The sequence below is a fragment of the Symphalangus syndactylus genome, chromosome 1 (genome assembly GCF_028878055.3).
Source record: "Symphalangus syndactylus isolate Jambi chromosome 1, NHGRI_mSymSyn1-v2.1_pri, whole genome shotgun sequence".
In the NCBI taxonomy this organism is placed as follows: Eukaryota; Metazoa; Chordata; class Mammalia; order Primates; family Hylobatidae; genus Symphalangus; species Symphalangus syndactylus.
The window spans coordinates 124123625-124140974 of NC_072423.2; the positions used below are offsets into that span (position 1 = coordinate 124123625).

The following is a 17350-nucleotide window of genomic DNA, read 5'->3' on the forward strand; positions in this document are numbered from 1 at the left end:
TGTAACTTTCAGTGAGTCTATAATTACTTCAGAATTAACTCTTAAAATAATTATAGCAAAAACAGGAAAAAAAATTATGGCTGATTCAAAGGTCATCCTATACAGATGGCATGCTCACTTCCTGCTTAGGTGGGAAAGAGGTGGAGTTTCTCATAGCCTCACTGGAGCCTCACTTACCTGTGCTGTGGCCACAGTGAGCTCCTGGTATCTGTGGTTTAATTTTTAAAAATAAATCACAGCAACTGTGTAAGATGTAATCTTTGGGATAAACTGAGTACACGGGGTCTGTCTGTACTCTTCCAGTGAATCTTCCACTGTAACTTTCAGTGAGTCTATAATTACTTCAGAATTAACTCTTAAAATAATTACAGCAAAAACAGGAAAAAAATATGGCTGATTCAAAAGTCATCCTATACAGATGGCATGCTCACTTCCTGCTTAGGTGGGAAAGAGGTGGAGTTTCTCATAGCCTCACTGGAGCCTCACTTACCTGTGCTGTGGCCACAGTGAGCTCCTGGTATCCTGTTCTCAGCTGTGCTATGCTTCTCTAAAATTTAGTTTTTGTGTTTTTCCAAAATCAGAGTACGCTCATTGAAGTGTGTTACATTGTAGCTACAGACAAATGGCTCATCATCTTTGTCCTCAATGTTATCTTTAGCTCCTCAACGGAGAGCTGAAGCAGCTGTACACCGCCATCACACGGGCTCGGGTCAACCTCTGGATCTTTGATGAAAACCGAGAGAAACGGGCTCCCGCGTTCAAATATTTCATTAGAAGAGATTTTGTCCAAGTTGTAAAGACAGATGAAAATAAAGGTAAGATCCTGTTAAAATACTCTCACTGTTGGAGGAATCATGTTTCTCTCAACCGTCCTTATGGTCAGGAATAAAAGGTGTAGTATTTTGAAAGTGCTTTCTTTCTTTTCCACAATCTTCTGAGAAATGGAAGTTGTTACTCATTTGCCAAGGTGCATGAGAAAGTGTAGCTGTAATGGGGTTGGGAAGGTTAACTCCTTCAGGGAAGATCTTTTATTTGTCCTTTAAAAGTGGGGATTATGGACAGGGCTAGAGGAAATAGGTCCTTTTGGGAGAATACAAAGTGCTATGAGTATTTGTACAGCTGATTAACAGTATCTATCAAAATAAAGATGGTACATACCTTTGATCCAACAGTTCCACTTGTAGGGCTATATCTGAGATATTTGTGTTCAAAATCTCAAAGATACCTGCATAAGTATGCTCATCACAACCCTGTTTGTAATTACAAGAAACTAAAAACAATCTAAGTGTCCACCAATGAGAGAAAGGCTAAATTTATTTCTTTCAGGGGACTACTATGCAACCATTAAAAAGAAATAGGATGTGGATTGTCATTTGCTGATAAGGAAAGATGTTCAAGATATATTGGGTGAAAGAAAAATTTAAAACAGTATGGGTAGAATGATATAATTTATAAGTAACTTTATATTATGCAAATATGAAAACCATTTATGCGTATCAGTATATATCAGAATAGAATGTTTATGCATGTGTACGTATGTATGTGTATATATAAAAATACCTATTGAAGTGTCTTTAACCATCAAACCCAATTAATTTCCTGAGTTTGTTTAACAAGAACTGGGTTTGTGAGAGTTCAGCTACTGAATTAACAGGTTGTCTGAATCTGTTTGGTTTCCGAGTTTCACAAAACAAGGAAACTAAGAGTTCAGACAGTAATAACTCTTAGTTCAGATAGTAAGAACCAATAGTTCAGATAGTAAGGAATTAATCAGAAAACTTATCTGTATTCAGTTCCTGATTATGGGTAACAAGGGTTTAAATAGCAAGAGTTTGGAGAGATAGCATGCATATAAATTCATGTGTACACCTATTATTTCTGATGCAAAACTGTTTATAGTGATTACCTCTGGTGCTAGGATTGGTGGGTATGGGGTTGTCGAGTAGATATGGACACCTTTTACTTTTCACCTTCTTATCTCTGTGCTATTTGCAGGGTTTTTTTGTGTGTATTTTTTTTTCATAATTTACAAAGGCTACCTAACGAAGTGAGGTTCTCCTGATACGATAACTGAGAAGAGAAATAATCAGCCCTTCATGAAGGAGAAAATTGTTGTCTTTCTTGAGGGTTAGTTGTCAAGTCATCTCCTCAAGGCCATTGTTCATTTCTATAAGGGTAGAGCAAGGAGCAGAGTTTGGCTTCTGGAGAGAGGTTTGTCCTGAACATTCCTCAGCCAGTTTGGAGGCTATTTCTGATTATTACTGATGGCACAGTTGGCGACTAGGATTAGATTTCTTATCCTAAGACTTGACTATTGTGATGGGAAAAGTCAAAGGCTAGGAGTTAAAAAACAAAACATAGCTTCTCATAAAAACTTTCTACCTGTGTAATGACATAACCTTGTTCAGGTCCCACCTTCTCTCCCAGAGGAAAGTGAGTGGATTGGCCTAGCATGGGCATTCTTAATCTTTCCTGCAGCTCATCCCCCTTTATTCCCGAAGTATGTTCTGGCATCCACTATAAGAGATCATATGGCTGGGCGCGGTGGCTCATGCCTGTAATCCCAGCACTTTGAGGGGCCAAGGTGGCGGATCAACTGAAGTCAGGAGTTCGAGACCAGCCTGACCAACATGGTGAAACCCCATCTCTACTAAAAATACAAAAATTAGCCCGGTGTGGTGGTGCGTGCCTGTAGTCCCAACTACTCGGGAGACTGAGGCAGGAGAATTGCTTGAACCTGGGAGGCGGAGGTTGCATTAACCCAAGATTGTGCCACTGCACTCCAGCCTGGGCGATAGAGCAAGACTCCATCTTAAAAAAAAACAAAAAACAAAAAACAAAAAAAAAACAAAAAAAACCCCTAAAGATCATATAAGCTAAGTGACTTTTTTAAATTTAAAAATTCAAAATGAAAACAGATTACAATTTATTTTATGTTTTGGTAGCATTAAGAATGCAAGAAAAAGTGCAGTCTTAATTACAAATTTTAAGTTGTACATAGTAAAGTCTTCTAAAGCATCTGTTCCCATTGTGTTTGGATTGAGTATGGTGATTATGCAATTTGCGTTTCTTTTACGTGGCATCTGCAGAGTTCACTGGCCCTATTCTGAGGTAATGTGGATGGGGTTTTGCCGTGGGAATTAAATGTCACAGAGGCACTCATAGCAGCACATATGGAGTCAGAACAAGATGCTGAGAAGTCATCACTGTACTGCTACACAGCACCAGCAGAGGGCGAGCAGGGAGGGATCGGGCTGTGATGCTTAATGTGTTTTTGCACCTTCTAAACAAAACTGGCCTGTCTGCCTCACTCCCCGGTTGATATCCATTGGCCTAGGTGTCTCTGATTCCTTCAGCTCTGATTTGTCTGCCAGTATTACCCTGGTATTCACTGTATTTTGTGTGCTTCATGAAGCTGTGGCTCAGAACCTGCAGGGATTGTCACCCATCGTCTAGTGATACTCTGGGGGATGCAGGTGGCAGGGTGGGGGTGGGGCGCAGTGCTGAAATAGTCACCAGCAGGCTAGTGAGGATAACAGAAGGGATGGACAGCAGGTGGTAACAATGGTCTCTGTCCACCAATAGGAATGTGTCAGATTACTTATTGTGATGAGGGCAAAGTTTGCACATTTGGAAATAGTGTAAAATTTTGTCACCTTTTTTTCTTGCCAAAGCCCTGGGCTGGGAGCTTGCTAAGAGCCACTTGACTTTGGGTTTTCAAGGAGGAATTTTTAATTTCTGTCTTCTGATTTGTAGCCATAGAAAAGGAAAGTAGACCAAAACTTAAAAACCAAACCACATCCTTTCTCCCCTCTTCCTCCTCCTTTCAATAACCTCACAAATGTGGCTTGGTAAGTTAAAATATATCTTACATGAATACTAGAAAGACAACACAGGTTAGTCTGCTCTGACTGTCATAACAGAATACTACAGACTAGATGGCCTAAACAACAGAGGTGTATTTTCTCACAGTTCTGAAGGCTAGAAGTCCAAGATCAAGGTGTTGGCAGGGTTGGTTTCTTCTGAGGCCTCTCTCCTTGGTTTGCAGCCAGCCACTCTGTGTCCTCACGTGGTCTTTCCTCCGTGCTCTCTTGCCCCTGGGGTCGCCCCGTGTTCTAATTTCCTCTAAGGATACCAGTGAGATTGGATGAGGGGCCATCCTAATGGCCTCATTTTAACCTAGTCACCTCTTCAAAGGCCTTATCTCTCTCCAAATGCAGCCACATTCTGAGGTACTGGGAGTTAGGACTTTAACAAGTGAATTTGGTGGCTGGCGGAGGAGACACAACTCAGCCCATAACAACAGTTTTAAGTGAAAGAAAGCCCAGAGAAGCAAACACACTTTTCTTTCTCATTTTAGACTTTGATGATAGCATGTTCGTTAAGACCTCAACTCCTGCGGAGTGGATTGCACAGGGAGATTACTACGCCAAGCACCAGTGCTGGAAGGTAAGGGGTTGGACTAGGAGCCAGGGGATGAGGAGTCCTTGTCACTGGTGCCCTCGTCAGACCTCACAGGCAGGTTTCCCATCGTGGTGTTTGTCACCAGGAAAGGATGAGTGTAATGGTGCCTGTGCCATGTGTTCTGAAACATCAGGTCACCTCAAGATGAGGAGAGCTTCCTGTCCTGCTCCTTTTCTGGTCAGTGCAGGCATGACAACTCTTCATTTTGGCCAAGTGCCAGCATGTGCTGATAGATCATGGAGGGCTGTGGCCTTTGCCCCACCAAGGAATCCTTCTATATATTTTCTTTCCCTCCTGTACTCTATGCCTAAAAGCTTTGCTATCATCATACTGCATTTTAAAGCAGTAAAAGATTGATCTCTCGTTTGATTTTTTTTCAAATTGATCAAACAGATTTCATTGCCAATCTGAGTCTGGTGAATATAGTTTAAGCTTTTTTATTACACTGCACTGACCAATTTCCAGTTACAAGCCATCTTAGTGGTCCTGAGCAGTTTTCTTCCAGGAAGTGTTCTCTCTGCAGCAGACCTCTTGAAATTTTGAAACCAGGTTAAAGAGCCACGTTGCTTTTCCCAAAGTCAGCATTCCTGCACATCACAGGGTTTTGGGTGGGGCACCATGGCTGGGATGTGTGTCTCACTTGAAAGAGTGGTGATGACTTCACCTGCAAGTTTTAAACACCCTACTAAAAGAGTGCTTTTTTTTTTTTTGCTTTAATCTAATAACAACAAGTCAGGTCTTAGGGTTGGTTCTGCAGTTCAACAAAGTGAACATGGGCCCAGTCTCATTCCGTCTCTTCCCTGTGTCATCTGCAGCTTGTCTGAGATGTTCCCTTTCATTGGTTGCCTAATGGCTGCTGTGGCAGTTCCAAGTTCTCCGTTCCCTCAGCAGCACTCCAAGCAGGAATGAAGTGTAGGCACTTTCTCCTCATTGATCTCTCTCTTTATAAATTTTTTTTTATCATGAAGTCCTCAGTGATCTTCCTTCTATATCTCATTGGTCAGTACTAGGTCACATACACCTTTCTAGCTGCAAGAGAGTCTGGGAGAGCACTCCCATCTGGCAATTTTAACTTTTTGTGGGTGGTAAGTTCCACCAAAAGGCAAGAAAGAGAGGAGGAACTGCTGTGGGTAACTAACCAGCAGTGTCTGACACCACAGGCATGACCATACTAAATGCACATTTCCCTAAGATTTCTCTACCCCAGGCACCTGGACTTCCCCATGCATGCAGCTGCAGATGATGTTTTCTGAAACAACAACTAGATCTGGGTTTTGGAAAGATCACCATCTTTCTTTCTTCACCTCAGTGTTCATGTTAGGAGGCTTCAGCTCCTCAAATGTTACAGGAAAAGTATCTGCACTTTGTCTTGCCACTTTGGAACACTGTTTTGAAACAGTGTTTTCTACGGAGGGCTTGTCCTGCTTCTCTAATGATCCTTATTCTCATTGGAATTTCGTGGAGTTGGGCCTGAGTAAAGGTTCTGTGAAGTGATGAGTACAATGAAATCACAAGTTCAGGACTTAACGGAAGCCACAGTGTGAGGTTTCTGTGATCTGACATACCTGGAGAAGGAATTTCCAATATTTTCTCAGCTCCAGTTCTTCAAAGAGTTTTGTCTATTGTTTCAGGGAAATTGCTTTAAGTCTGTAGCGTGTAACTTACATCTGGGATTTATCAGTTACTTCTTGCTGCATGACAATTCTGAAACATAGTGGCTTAACACAAGTCATTTATGTGGCTCACAGTTCTATGGATTGGCAGTGCTGAGTTCAGCTGAGTGGTTCTGTTCTCAGCTGAGCACCTCATATGTCTGCAGTCAGCTGGGCATGTCTGCTTCTGGGGGTTGGCTGGTTCTTGGCTCGGGGGACAGGGGTGACTGGGGTTCCTGGATCACATTTCTTTCCTCCTCCAGCAGGCTAGTCTGGGTTTGTTCACATGATGCCTGAGCAGGGTTCAAAGAACGTGAACAGAAGCACACAAGGCCCTTGAGGCCTGGCCTTGGAACTGGCCCAGTGCTGCTTCTGCTGAATTCTGTTGCCAAAGCAAGTCTCAGCCTAGATCGGACGGGAGGGTAAATAGGCAGCACTCTTGATGGGAGAAGCTGGAAAGTTACACTGTAAGGGGGTGTGGACAGATATAGGGAGGAGTAAAGAACTGTGGCCACCCTGGCAATGTATTATATGGGGTGAAAAATACAATTTATGCTATTGTAGCTTTGGGTAGGTCTGGAAAGTATTTTCCTAAGTATGTAGTATTTAGCTGCAGAAGACCAAGCCTCACAATTTTCTTCACTGCCCATCCTTGTTAGAATTGGAAAGAAATACTGAATGTTTGGCCGTTGTTATGAAACCAAGAAATTGTTTTTTTCTTTGGTGGGGCAGGGGTTGGGTGTTAGGGAGGGAAGGGAGGGATAATATGGGCAGCAGGTATGGGTCTGAAATTGGAAAACTATATAAAATCTTACCCTTTATTCCCTTCAGAACACTGTTGCTGTTACCCATATGTGTTGCCCATGGATATCCAATTATTTATCACTTTAAAAATACCTTTTGAATATTTGAATCTAAAATCTTTTTAGGGGAGCTGGTACAGATGAGAATGTTATAAAAAGCCTTCTCTTCACCTGACTTTATTTTGAAGGACTTTATTTTAAAGGACTTCAGGACTCAGGTGGTTTATTGAGTTTTTGGCTGCATGTCAATAAATGTTTCAGAACCATCACAGAAGATTCATTCATTCAACAAAAAGGGCTTTTAGAATACCCCTTTTCTCTCTCTATGTTCCTAGTCTTCAGCAGCTATGGGCCAAGCATTACATTTAGATCCCAGGAATCTGATGGTGAGCAAAACAGGCACATAGAGCAATGCACAGCTCCAGCTGTTGCAGGTGTCACAGATGAGAGACCAGCTGCTCCCAGAACCAACTGTCCTGGAAATAGAGGTGTGGGAAGCCTTCTTTGAGGAACATAGCCTTGAACTGAAATCTGTAGAATGAATGAAGTTAACAAGACAGGGAAAGGACCAAAGAGCCTTTTAGTTAGAAGGAACAGTGTGTGCAAAGGCCCTGCAATGGGAAGGAAATGGCACAGGTCGCGGGAATGAAAGGAGACCCACACAGATAGCATGAAGGGGAGAGTGGTCATCCTGTCCACCTTATCAGCATGTGCCACTTAGTCCCTCCCTTGACCACACTGAGACCTAATGTGTACGTGCTGGGCAGAATGTGAACTTCCTGCCCATGTATTGTGTGCTTTGAGACATAGCATCAGCACCCCTGTTTTAAAAAAGCAACTTTCTGCTGGCAACGATCAGGGTGAAGCCTGACTCCTCTGTGACATTTGTTTGCCTACCTTATAGTCAGAGGATTTGGTAACAGATCTGCATGCCCCAGGGATCTGGATGTATTGTGATACCATCTCTATCCCCATTTCTACCTCCAGTATGCATACTCCAGCTGTTCTGCCAACACTGCAAAGTAGCTGTTGTACTCACCAACTGGGTCAAAGCTCAGAAGAGCCACTGGGTAACTTTGGGCCACTTGCTCCATGGCTCTCACCTGAAGTAGCAACTATATACATTGAGAAGGATGATACTTATTGCTGTAGCTATTGGAAGATTAAATAAGGGTGTTACTATGGTAGCTTGAAAAAATATGTATTCTGTACCTTTTCAATGGGTGCTTCCAAAAGATACCATTGAATGTGAATACTGTTGGGTTTTATCCTCCAAGACTACTTTCTTTAGAATATCTGCACCTTCCTGCTCCTCCTTCTCAGATTGGGCTGGAGCAAGACTTCATGTTTTGTCAGTACAAACTTATAATGCGTGCTTTAACTCTTGTTCTGTCTGTTACCTCCATTACCTTGCTGGGAATAAAACTTTTTGCCTATTTCAGGTTGCAGCCAAGTGTTACCAGAAAGGAGGTGCGTTTGAGAAGGAGAAGTTGGCCCTGGCCCATGACACTGCCCTGAGCATGAAATCCAAGAAAGTCAGCCCCAAGTAAGAGTCTTGGGATCACTTCTGGTTTGCTCCGATGAGAGCAGCAGGTTAAATATTGGTGTTGGGTCAACGTTCCGTGGAAATATTATTTTGTTTTCCTTCCCCTAGGGAAAAGCAGTTGGAATATTTGGAATTGGCTAAGACCTATTTGGAGTGCAAAGAGCCAACGCTGTCCCTTAAGTGTCTGAGCTATGCCAAGGAGTTCCAGCTCTCCGCCCAGCTCTGCGAGAGGCTGGGAAAGGTATGGCTCCTAGTCCGCTGCTGCTCCAGGGAAAACTGGGCTTCACTTGAGCAGATTGAGGGGTAGGCTTGACCTCTACTCATAGCAGGAAGAGGCTGCAGTCTTCCAAGGAGGGAGACACTGGCCCTGCGACTCTAAGGGAACCCTACTTTCACTACTTGTGCAAATTTTGAGGAGGCTCTGAAGACAGTATGCATGTGCGCGTGTGTGTGTGTTTGTGTGTTAAAGTCTGTGTTAATATTCAGGGCCTAATATTAACCACAGGGAAGCCAAATGCTCAAGCCAAAGGGAAGAAAGGTTTTAGAATACCCCTTTTCTTTCTCTGTGTTCCTAGTCTCCAGTCAACTTGGCTGAGTGGCCTGGCATTTAGATGGAGGTTCCTCGGCTGTGTTCCTAGTAATCACTCTAGATCTGCACTATCCAATTCAGCAATCACATATGGCTATTTAATTTACAATTTAAATTAATTAAAATACAATAATATTAAAAATTCACATCCTCAATCTTACTAGCCACAATCGCAAGTGCTCATTGTTAACAGAACATTTCCATCATTGCAGAAAGCTCTGTTGGACAGAGCTGCTAGTCTGGAACACAGCTACTCACAGAGTGGTCAGCAGGTTACAAACTATTATTTGTCTGCAGCAAGATTAACACAGAAGATAAAAGTAAGCAGTTAGAATTTTTTTATTGCCGTTTGGCAATTCTTTGACATCCAAGTGGTGATAATCTTCCCATCAATTCATTTTTTAACGTATCAACTGTGATGGATCAGAAATTTGAAATGATTTGGTCCCTTAACACAGGTAGTTGGAGAAACTGTGCTTAAGGAGCTGTGGGCCATTGCATTTTCCCCTATCGGGTGTTACTATCCTTCAGTAGGAGAGGGGGTTTCCTTGTCTGTATGTGAAATATGGTGACTTCTGGGATCCTCAGAGCACCCTGGGCATTGAGAGGGGTAGGAGTGGGACCTACTGGGAAGTTTGAAGTGTGGCCCCAAGTCAGTGCGAAGAAGAGGATAAGGCCCTCCAGATGCTGCCTACCCTGTTCCATGTTTATTATGGGATGTGACTTCTTAGGATGTGGGAGATGGGAATGGAACAGGGATAGAATGCTGCTCTCTAGAGGCAAGAAGCAGGCAAGGCACAGGAATCCCTGAAAGGAAAGCTTTCAGTCTCGTGACGTCTGCATAAACATTTCTTCCTGTGGGTAGAATGCATCTGGGGACTGGGAAAAGGCAGGTGATGTGGCCTGAGGATCCAGAATAAGGCTGCTGCCAAGTTGGTTGATTTGAATCTTGCCAGTCAGTTTGGGTGAGATGACCACAAGAAATGGTAAAGGAGTAAGAGAAAGTGGCAGGGCCAGATCAGTAGGGCCTTGGTGACTGTGGCAAGGACTGGGCTTTGTTCAAGCATGATGGGAAGCCAGTGGAAGGCTTTGATGGGAAGAGTGACATGAAGCTAATTATCTGGATGCTCTGTGAAGAGGTCTATAGGGCAGCAAGAGCTGAAGCAGAAAGGCCAGTTAGAGTCTAGCATCAGCTTAGGTTGAAATGATAGGGCCTGGACTACTATGGTGGTGGTGGAAGTGGTGGGATGGTGGCACATCTGGGAAATGTTCGGGAAACCGAGCAGACAGGATTAGCTGGTGAACTGGATGGGAACTGTGATAGGAAGAAGAGTCTAGTAGACTCTGCTGTTCATGGCAAGCCCACCATTGGTGGGTATGGGGCCCAATCATTGCATGTTATTTTGTTCATCCTCTTCTTCACAGCCAGTCTCCATTTCCGTTCTTTTCTCATTGGTAGTCATTCTAACACATTTTTATATGTGCTCAAATGCATGCATTATTGAAGAATGAATAGTGGTGTCTTCTATACATATATACTTTAGGCTTATCTAGAAGACATCTTGCTCTGTGTTTTACCTTTTCCATCCCTTGCTATATAGTGTTAGGTCTGGCCATGCTTCTGACAGCCATGTATTCCTGAGTGGGTATCCACTGCATTGACGAATTCATTTTGTTAGTGATGCACTTCCAGGCTGCCACTGGCTCCTGGCTCCCACACACAGCACCTTGGCACAGTATGTCTTTTTAGGGTTCTGTGAGATACTTCTTCAAGATGTATTGCCAGGAGCAGGATTGCTGGCCTAGGGTATGCACATGCTTCACTTCACTAAGTACAGTCCCTTTGCTTTCTGGGATAGCTATTCCACTTTGTGCATGAGGGTTCTGCATTCCCCACATTCTTGGCCATAGTCAGCAGATTGTGATTTTCTAATTTTTCAAACCTGGTGGATGTATTTCACTGTGGCTTTAATTTGTATTCTTCTGATTGTCGGTAAAGTTGAGTATTTTTATTTATTTGTTAGTCATTCAAGTTTACCCCACTGTAAACTGCCAGTTTATATCCTTTGCCTAGCTTTCTGTTGTGTCTTGAGGAAAGTCTTTTTCTTGTGGTTGCAAGAATTCTTTTTGTCTAGACAGGCCCAGTCTAGTATAGTAGCCATTAGCCATGTGTGACTCTAACTTTTAAATAATTAAAATTAAATTAAAAGTTCAGTTCCTTGGTTGCATTACCCACATTTTAAAGGCTCAACGTTCAGATGTGACTAGTGGTTAGATCGTATAGCAAAGAAACAATACATTTTCATCTTCACAGAAACTTCTGTTGGACAGTACTGATTTAGGTATTTTTTTTTAATTTAGTTTATTTCATGTGTCTTTTGTTGAGCAGTTTTAATGCATCAGTTTGATCTATCAGTTTTTCTCCTGAAATTTATGTTTTGGGTTTGATTATGTTATTTTTGTAAGCCATGTGAATACTCCTTCCACTTGAGTGTGACCTCAAGGTCACAAAGATATTCTCACACATTTTCCCACAATAGTTTCCACATTTAGGTCTATAATCTACCTGGGGCTTACCATTGTGTGTGCTGTGAGGTTGGGATTTAACTTTCTTTTTCTCCCTTTAAATAATTGGTTTTCCTAATATCTATGTTATAGGGTTTTTAACTGGATTCTAACAGAAAGCAGACATATGACTATCCTCTTTATTACTTGTGGTATTGGTTTAAGATTAGAAAGTTAATTATGAATACTCTAAATAAAAGTAAAATTTTACTCTATCCTAGATAAGAGATGCTGCCTATTTCTATAAGCGAAGCCAGTGCTACAAAGACGCTTTCAGATGCTTTGAGCAGATTCAGGAATTTGATCTAGCACTCAAAATGTACTGCCAAGAGGAGCTTTTTGAAGAAGCTGCTATTGCAGTGGAAAAGTAGGTGGTTTTATTCTCTCCCTTTCTCCCTCCCTTCCTCCCACTTCTCTCTGGGGGCAGCCTGCTGTGGGTGGTGTTATCCTGCTGCTTCTGACATGGCTTGATCACACTGCTCTCTTTCCACTTAAGCGATGGCCTCAGTGCTGGGTCAGCAGCTCTTTGAGAACAGGACTCTGTTTTCCAGTCTCTATAAGCTTTGACGCAGTGTCACAAAGAGAGGGGGCTGAGGGGGATGGGAGTATGTTATGAGTGTGTATATAACGACATATTCTGACTTCCATCAGCAGAATAAAAGGGAGTCCTTCAGAGCTTCATTAATCTCACAGGAACCCAACTAATGCACACCTGCTAAAAGAGAAGAATCACAAGTTGGGTAATAAGGGGAAGACTGGTGTAATTGCTGATGCATGTGCAGCCCCCATTTCGTCCTTTCTCATTTTATCAAACTGAACAGAGTTGTAGACCCAGATGATTATGATGCTTTTATGAGAACCAAAGAGATGTTTTTCAAGGATAATTTAGACTATGCATAACATTTGCCCTATAGATTGACTTTCGGATTTCACTCCCACTTGTTTGAGTTACACTTCCACTATATTTCATTAATTAAACACACCAATTCCTGATTGAAACATAAGGAATTTATTCATTATTATTATACTGGTAACAGTGTAAAATAAGGCCTTTGTAAAAATACTTGAATGCTTGACAAGTTTAGGTTTTATTTTGTAATATCTACATGTGGGAGTTTTATTTAAGTTGCTCTGCACTGTATTTTGGAGGAAATTTTCTATTGATTGGGTGATGGCAAGTTGACATTTGTGTCCCCTGTCTTTGCAGGTATGAAGAAATGCTAAAGACCAAGACCCTTCCCATTTCCAAGCTCTCCTATTCTGCCAGTCAGTTTTACTTGGAAGCTGCAGCAAAGTATCTGAGTGCAAATAAGATGAAGGAAATGATGGCTGTCCTCTCAAAGCTAGACATAGAAGACCAGCTGGTGTTTTTGAAGTCTCGGAAACGCTTAGCAGAAGCTGCAGACCTGCTGAACAGGGAAGGTAGGAGAGAAGAGGCTGCCCTGCTGATGAAGCAACATGGCTGCCTCCTGGAGGCTGCCAGGCTCACTGCCGACAAGGACTTCCAGGCCTCATGTCTGCTGGGGGCTGCCCGCCTCAATGTGGCCAGGGATTCTGACATAGAACACACCAAGGACATTCTGAGAGAAGCACTTGATCTCTGCTATCAAACTGGCCAGTTGTCTGGCATTGCCGAGGCCCACTTCCTGCAAGGGGTAATCCTGAGAGACTTTCAGAAGCTCAGGGATGCCTTCTTCAAGTTTGACACGCTCAACCACTCAGCTGGAGTGGTGGAAGCACTCTACGAAGCAGCCAGCCAGTGTGAGGCCGAGCCTGAGAAGATTCTGGGCCTGGCTCCAGGGGGCTTGGAAATCCTCCTCAGTCTGGTCAGGGCTCTCAAAAGAGTGACCAACAATGCTGAGAAGGAAATGGTCAAATCTTGCTTTGAGTTTTTTGGGATTTCCCAGGTGGATGCCAAGTATTGCCAGATAGCTCAGAACGACCCTGGGCCCATATTAAGAATAATTTTTGACCTGGATTTGAACTTGAGAGAGAAGAAAACAAAAGATCACTTTTTGATAATGACTGACCAAGTGAAATTAGCCCTAAACAAACACCTTTTGGGCAGGCTGTGTCAGATCACACGGAGCCTACTTGGGAAGACCTACCGAGGAGTCTGCATGAGGTTTATTGTAGGCTTAAAATGTGAGGATGAAAACTGTGAACATTTTCACAGGCCTCTGCGGCGTTGTGAAGCCAAGTGTTTAGTTCAGTCAAAAATGAACTTGGTGGCAATCAATGGGTTGCTTTTGGAAGCTAAAAAAGTATTCCCTAAAATTTTAGCAGAAGAACTTAAAGAAATTGATTATATTTTGTCTACAGATATGTATGGCCTTTGCAAGTCCATTCTGGATGTCCTTTTCCCTAAGCATTTCCATCAGAGAGTGTTGTCAGAAAACCCCATGGCATGCAAAGAAATCCTGAAGCCAAATTACAAATCATTCCGGTTCTACAGATTTGCTTTGAAAGAGTACATCTACTTTCTGTTTGAAAATGAAAGCGCACGCAACCGCCGGGAATCCACAGACCTGTGGCTGAGTGCCATGCAAGCTTTCCTTCTCTCTTCCAACTATCCGGAGGAGTTTGAAAAGCTGCTCCACCAGGAGGAGGACAACTACAACAGGGAACTCAAATCTCTAGAGTCTGAAAAGGATGAAAGGGGCAGGGGGAGAGGCAGCAGGATAAAAGGAATAGAAGGGAAATTTGGCATGCTGGCACCCAACAGGGATGATGAAAATATGGACAAGACCCACCTGTGCTTCATCCGGCTGCTGGAGAATTGCATTGATCAATTCTATGTGTACAGGAACCCAGAAGACTACAAGAGGCTCTTTTTCCGTTTCATGAATGTCCTCATTAAGAGGTGCAAAGAACCACTCATCCCCAGCATTGGAAACACAGTGGCTCTCCTGGAGTTCCAGTTCATCCACTGTGGGGTGGTGCTGGCCCGCCTCTGGAAGAATGTCATTCTGTGCCTCCCCAAGAGCTACATTGCACTCTTGCACTTCTGGGAGTTCCTGTTTAGCAAGAAGGACAAGGAGCTTGGGGATGTGTTCTCCATCATTCAGGAATACAAACCCAAGGATGTGACAAGAGCCATTCAGGATTTCCGGTTCCATCTTTCCTACCTCGCCAAGGTGCTATGTGGCTATGAGAATGTGAACTTCAACGTCCTGCTTGATGCCTTCAGTGAAATAGACTATGTGGTTTCGGGTGAGGCTGAGCGGACACTGGTGCTGTGCTTGGTGATGCTAGTGAATGCTGAGGAGATCCTGCAGCCGTACTGCAAGCCTCTCCTGTACCGCCACTTCCGGGAGATCGAGTCAAGGCTGCAGCTCATGAGCATGGACTGCCCTGGCCAGGTTCCCGAGAGGCTCCTGAAGGTGGTGAAGCGGGTCTTGGTGGCAGTCAATGTGAAGTCTGTGGCTGAGGCGCTGCAGGACCTGCTCTTTGAGCGGGATGAAGAGTACCTAATGGACTGTGACTGGCGATGGGACCCTGTGCACACCAAAGGGTCCATAGTCCGTGGCCTCTATTATGAGGAGGTCAGACTAAACCGCCTGCTCTGTTTGGACCCCGTGGACCACTTTACTGAACCCGAGTGTGAGTTTGGCCAGGATGAGATGGATGAACTGGCATTAGAAGACCGAGACCACGTCCTGGCCACCATTCTTTCCCAAAAGCAACGGAAGGCTTCCATACAGCGGAAGTTGAGGAGGGCATGTCTAGTGGTGTCTCTGTGCATCAGTTGGAGGAGAAGAGTGGGCACCCAGATGGAGCGTGTCAGGGAGGAGGCCAGGGAGCCCAGGGCTGGGAACTTCAAAAAGGCAGACGTGGACAGGACCCAGTGTGACCTATGTGGAGTGAAGTTTACCCGTGTCCCAGAGAACTATTTCAGCCCCAGCAAATCATTTGAGGGGGCAACTTCCGAGGTGGCCGTCCTTTCCAGGGCTGAGCTGGAAAGGGAGGAGTGTCAGGAGAGGAACAGCGAGTCTTACGAGCAGCACATCCATCTAGAACACCACCAGAGGCAGCAAGTGGCCTACCAGAAATACTCAGAATTTTTCCACGAGAAGGTGGACCCGGCCATTGATGAAGGCAAGCTGGTAGTGCAGGACATCGAGCAAAGTGTATGGATCCACAGTCACGTGGGCTCCAAGGAGCACAGCCACATGCTGCAGAAGGTCCAGGAACACATCAAGAGGGTTTCAGATATGGTGGAGGACCTCTACAGGCGGAAGGCCTGGGCTGGTGGTAAGGGTCTGCAGAGATGGGGGCCCAGGCGGAGTGAGACTTGGGCTCTGAGGACATTTCTCAGGGTTAAATTCCTTGTAGTGGCTTCTGACTTGGGGATGGTGGAATCTTGGCCTTAGAAGAAATACAAATGAGGAATGTATATTCTCAAGTTATAGCAAACCTCATTGTTTGGATTACCCCTCCCCCAGTTAAAAGTTTGTCATTATCCTTGACTTGGGATGGTTTCCCCAGGTACTCCAGAAACTTGCATGCCTCTTCCTACAGAGGGTTAAAAGCTTGTGTAGAATGAATCACTTTCTCTCCTGGCAGTCAGAATGATTCTTGCCAGAATAATCTTCTGTGGAGAAGATATAGGGAAAATGTTTAAAGTGTTGAGAAAACTCTTTAAAGTTCTCTTGATCCATTCATCCCCTGACTAAGATCTGGAAGTGTGTAGCTGGTCTAGCTGGTCTCTTCCTTTTAGGAGGGTCTTTAAGTCATACCCAGTGTGAGCCTTTACTAGAATTCTTATGTTATTTTAGAATCAGATTTCTCGTTTTTTTTTTTTTTTTAAATAGAGATGGAGTCTCACTGTATCACCTAGGCTGGAGTGCAGTGGCGTGATCTTGGCTCACCGCAACCTCCACTTCCTGGGTTCAAATGATTCACCTGCCTCAGCCTCCCAAGTAGCTGGGATTACAGGTGCCCATCACCATGCACAGCTAATTTTTGTATTTTTAGTAAAGACGTGGTTTCACCATGTTGGCCAGGCTGGTCTCAAACTCCTGACCCCAGGTAATCTGCCTGCCTTGGTGTCCCAAGGTCCTGGGATTATAGTTCCCTGGCTTTTTTACTAGCTACTTCTTATCAACACTGAGTAGAAGTTATGTATAAACTTAGTGAAATTGAATTTTTTTTTTTTTTTTTTTTTTTTTTTTGAGACGGAGTCTCGCTCTGTCGCCCAGGCTGGAGTGCAGTGGCGCGATCTCGGCTCACTGCAAGCTCCACCTCCCGGGTTCACGCCATTCTCCCGCCTCAGCCTCTCCGAGTAGCTGGGACTACAGGCGCCCGCCACCACGCCCGGCTAATTTTTTGTATTTTTAGTAGAGACGGGGTTTCACCGTGGTCTCGATCTCCTGACCTCGTGATCCGCCCGCCTCGGCCTCCCAAAGTGCTGGGATTACAAGCATGAGCCACCGCGCCCGGCCGAAATTGAATATTTTAAAACGTTCCATAATTCAGATACTCTTTCCAGTTTAAGGTTTAATGACATTTTGGACACAAGTGTCTTAGAAAGGTTTGCAGTTGTGGCAGTCTCTATAGACATACAGTAATGGCATCAGGCTAGCCTTTAGTTGTAGTTTATGCTTGTAGCAGCAGAAGGCAGCTTTGGGCCCCTTACCCCATAAGGAGGGCTCTTTTCAGGGAAAACGTAGAGACGAGCTCTTGGGACATGGGGGCTTTGGGTCTAGTAATTGGTGTTCTAGTTCCTGCA

General features: G+C 44.0%; 1 protein-coding gene across 6 annotated transcripts in view; it reads left to right on the forward strand.

Annotated features, from left to right (window-relative positions):
* The window catches only part of TRANK1 (tetratricopeptide repeat and ankyrin repeat containing 1), a 125183-nt gene that overhangs the window by 99180 nt on the left and 8653 nt on the right, over window positions 1-17350 (forward strand). For all 6 annotated transcript variants that reach the window (XR_010114240.1, XR_008658548.2, XM_055283499.2 and 3 more), the window contains 6 exons: window positions 659-815; window positions 4361-4449; window positions 8362-8465; window positions 8574-8706; window positions 11841-11986; window positions 12827-15873. Coding sequence is in view for 4 of the 6 variants with exons in the window: in XM_055283499.2 (XP_055139474.2) it covers window positions 659-815; window positions 4361-4449; window positions 8362-8465; window positions 8574-8706; window positions 11841-11986; window positions 12827-15873 (3676 nt within the window). In the remaining 2 variants the exon portion in view is untranslated. The remainder of the gene's footprint in view (window positions 1-658; window positions 816-4360; window positions 4450-8361; window positions 8466-8573; window positions 8707-11840; window positions 11987-12826; window positions 15874-17350) is intronic.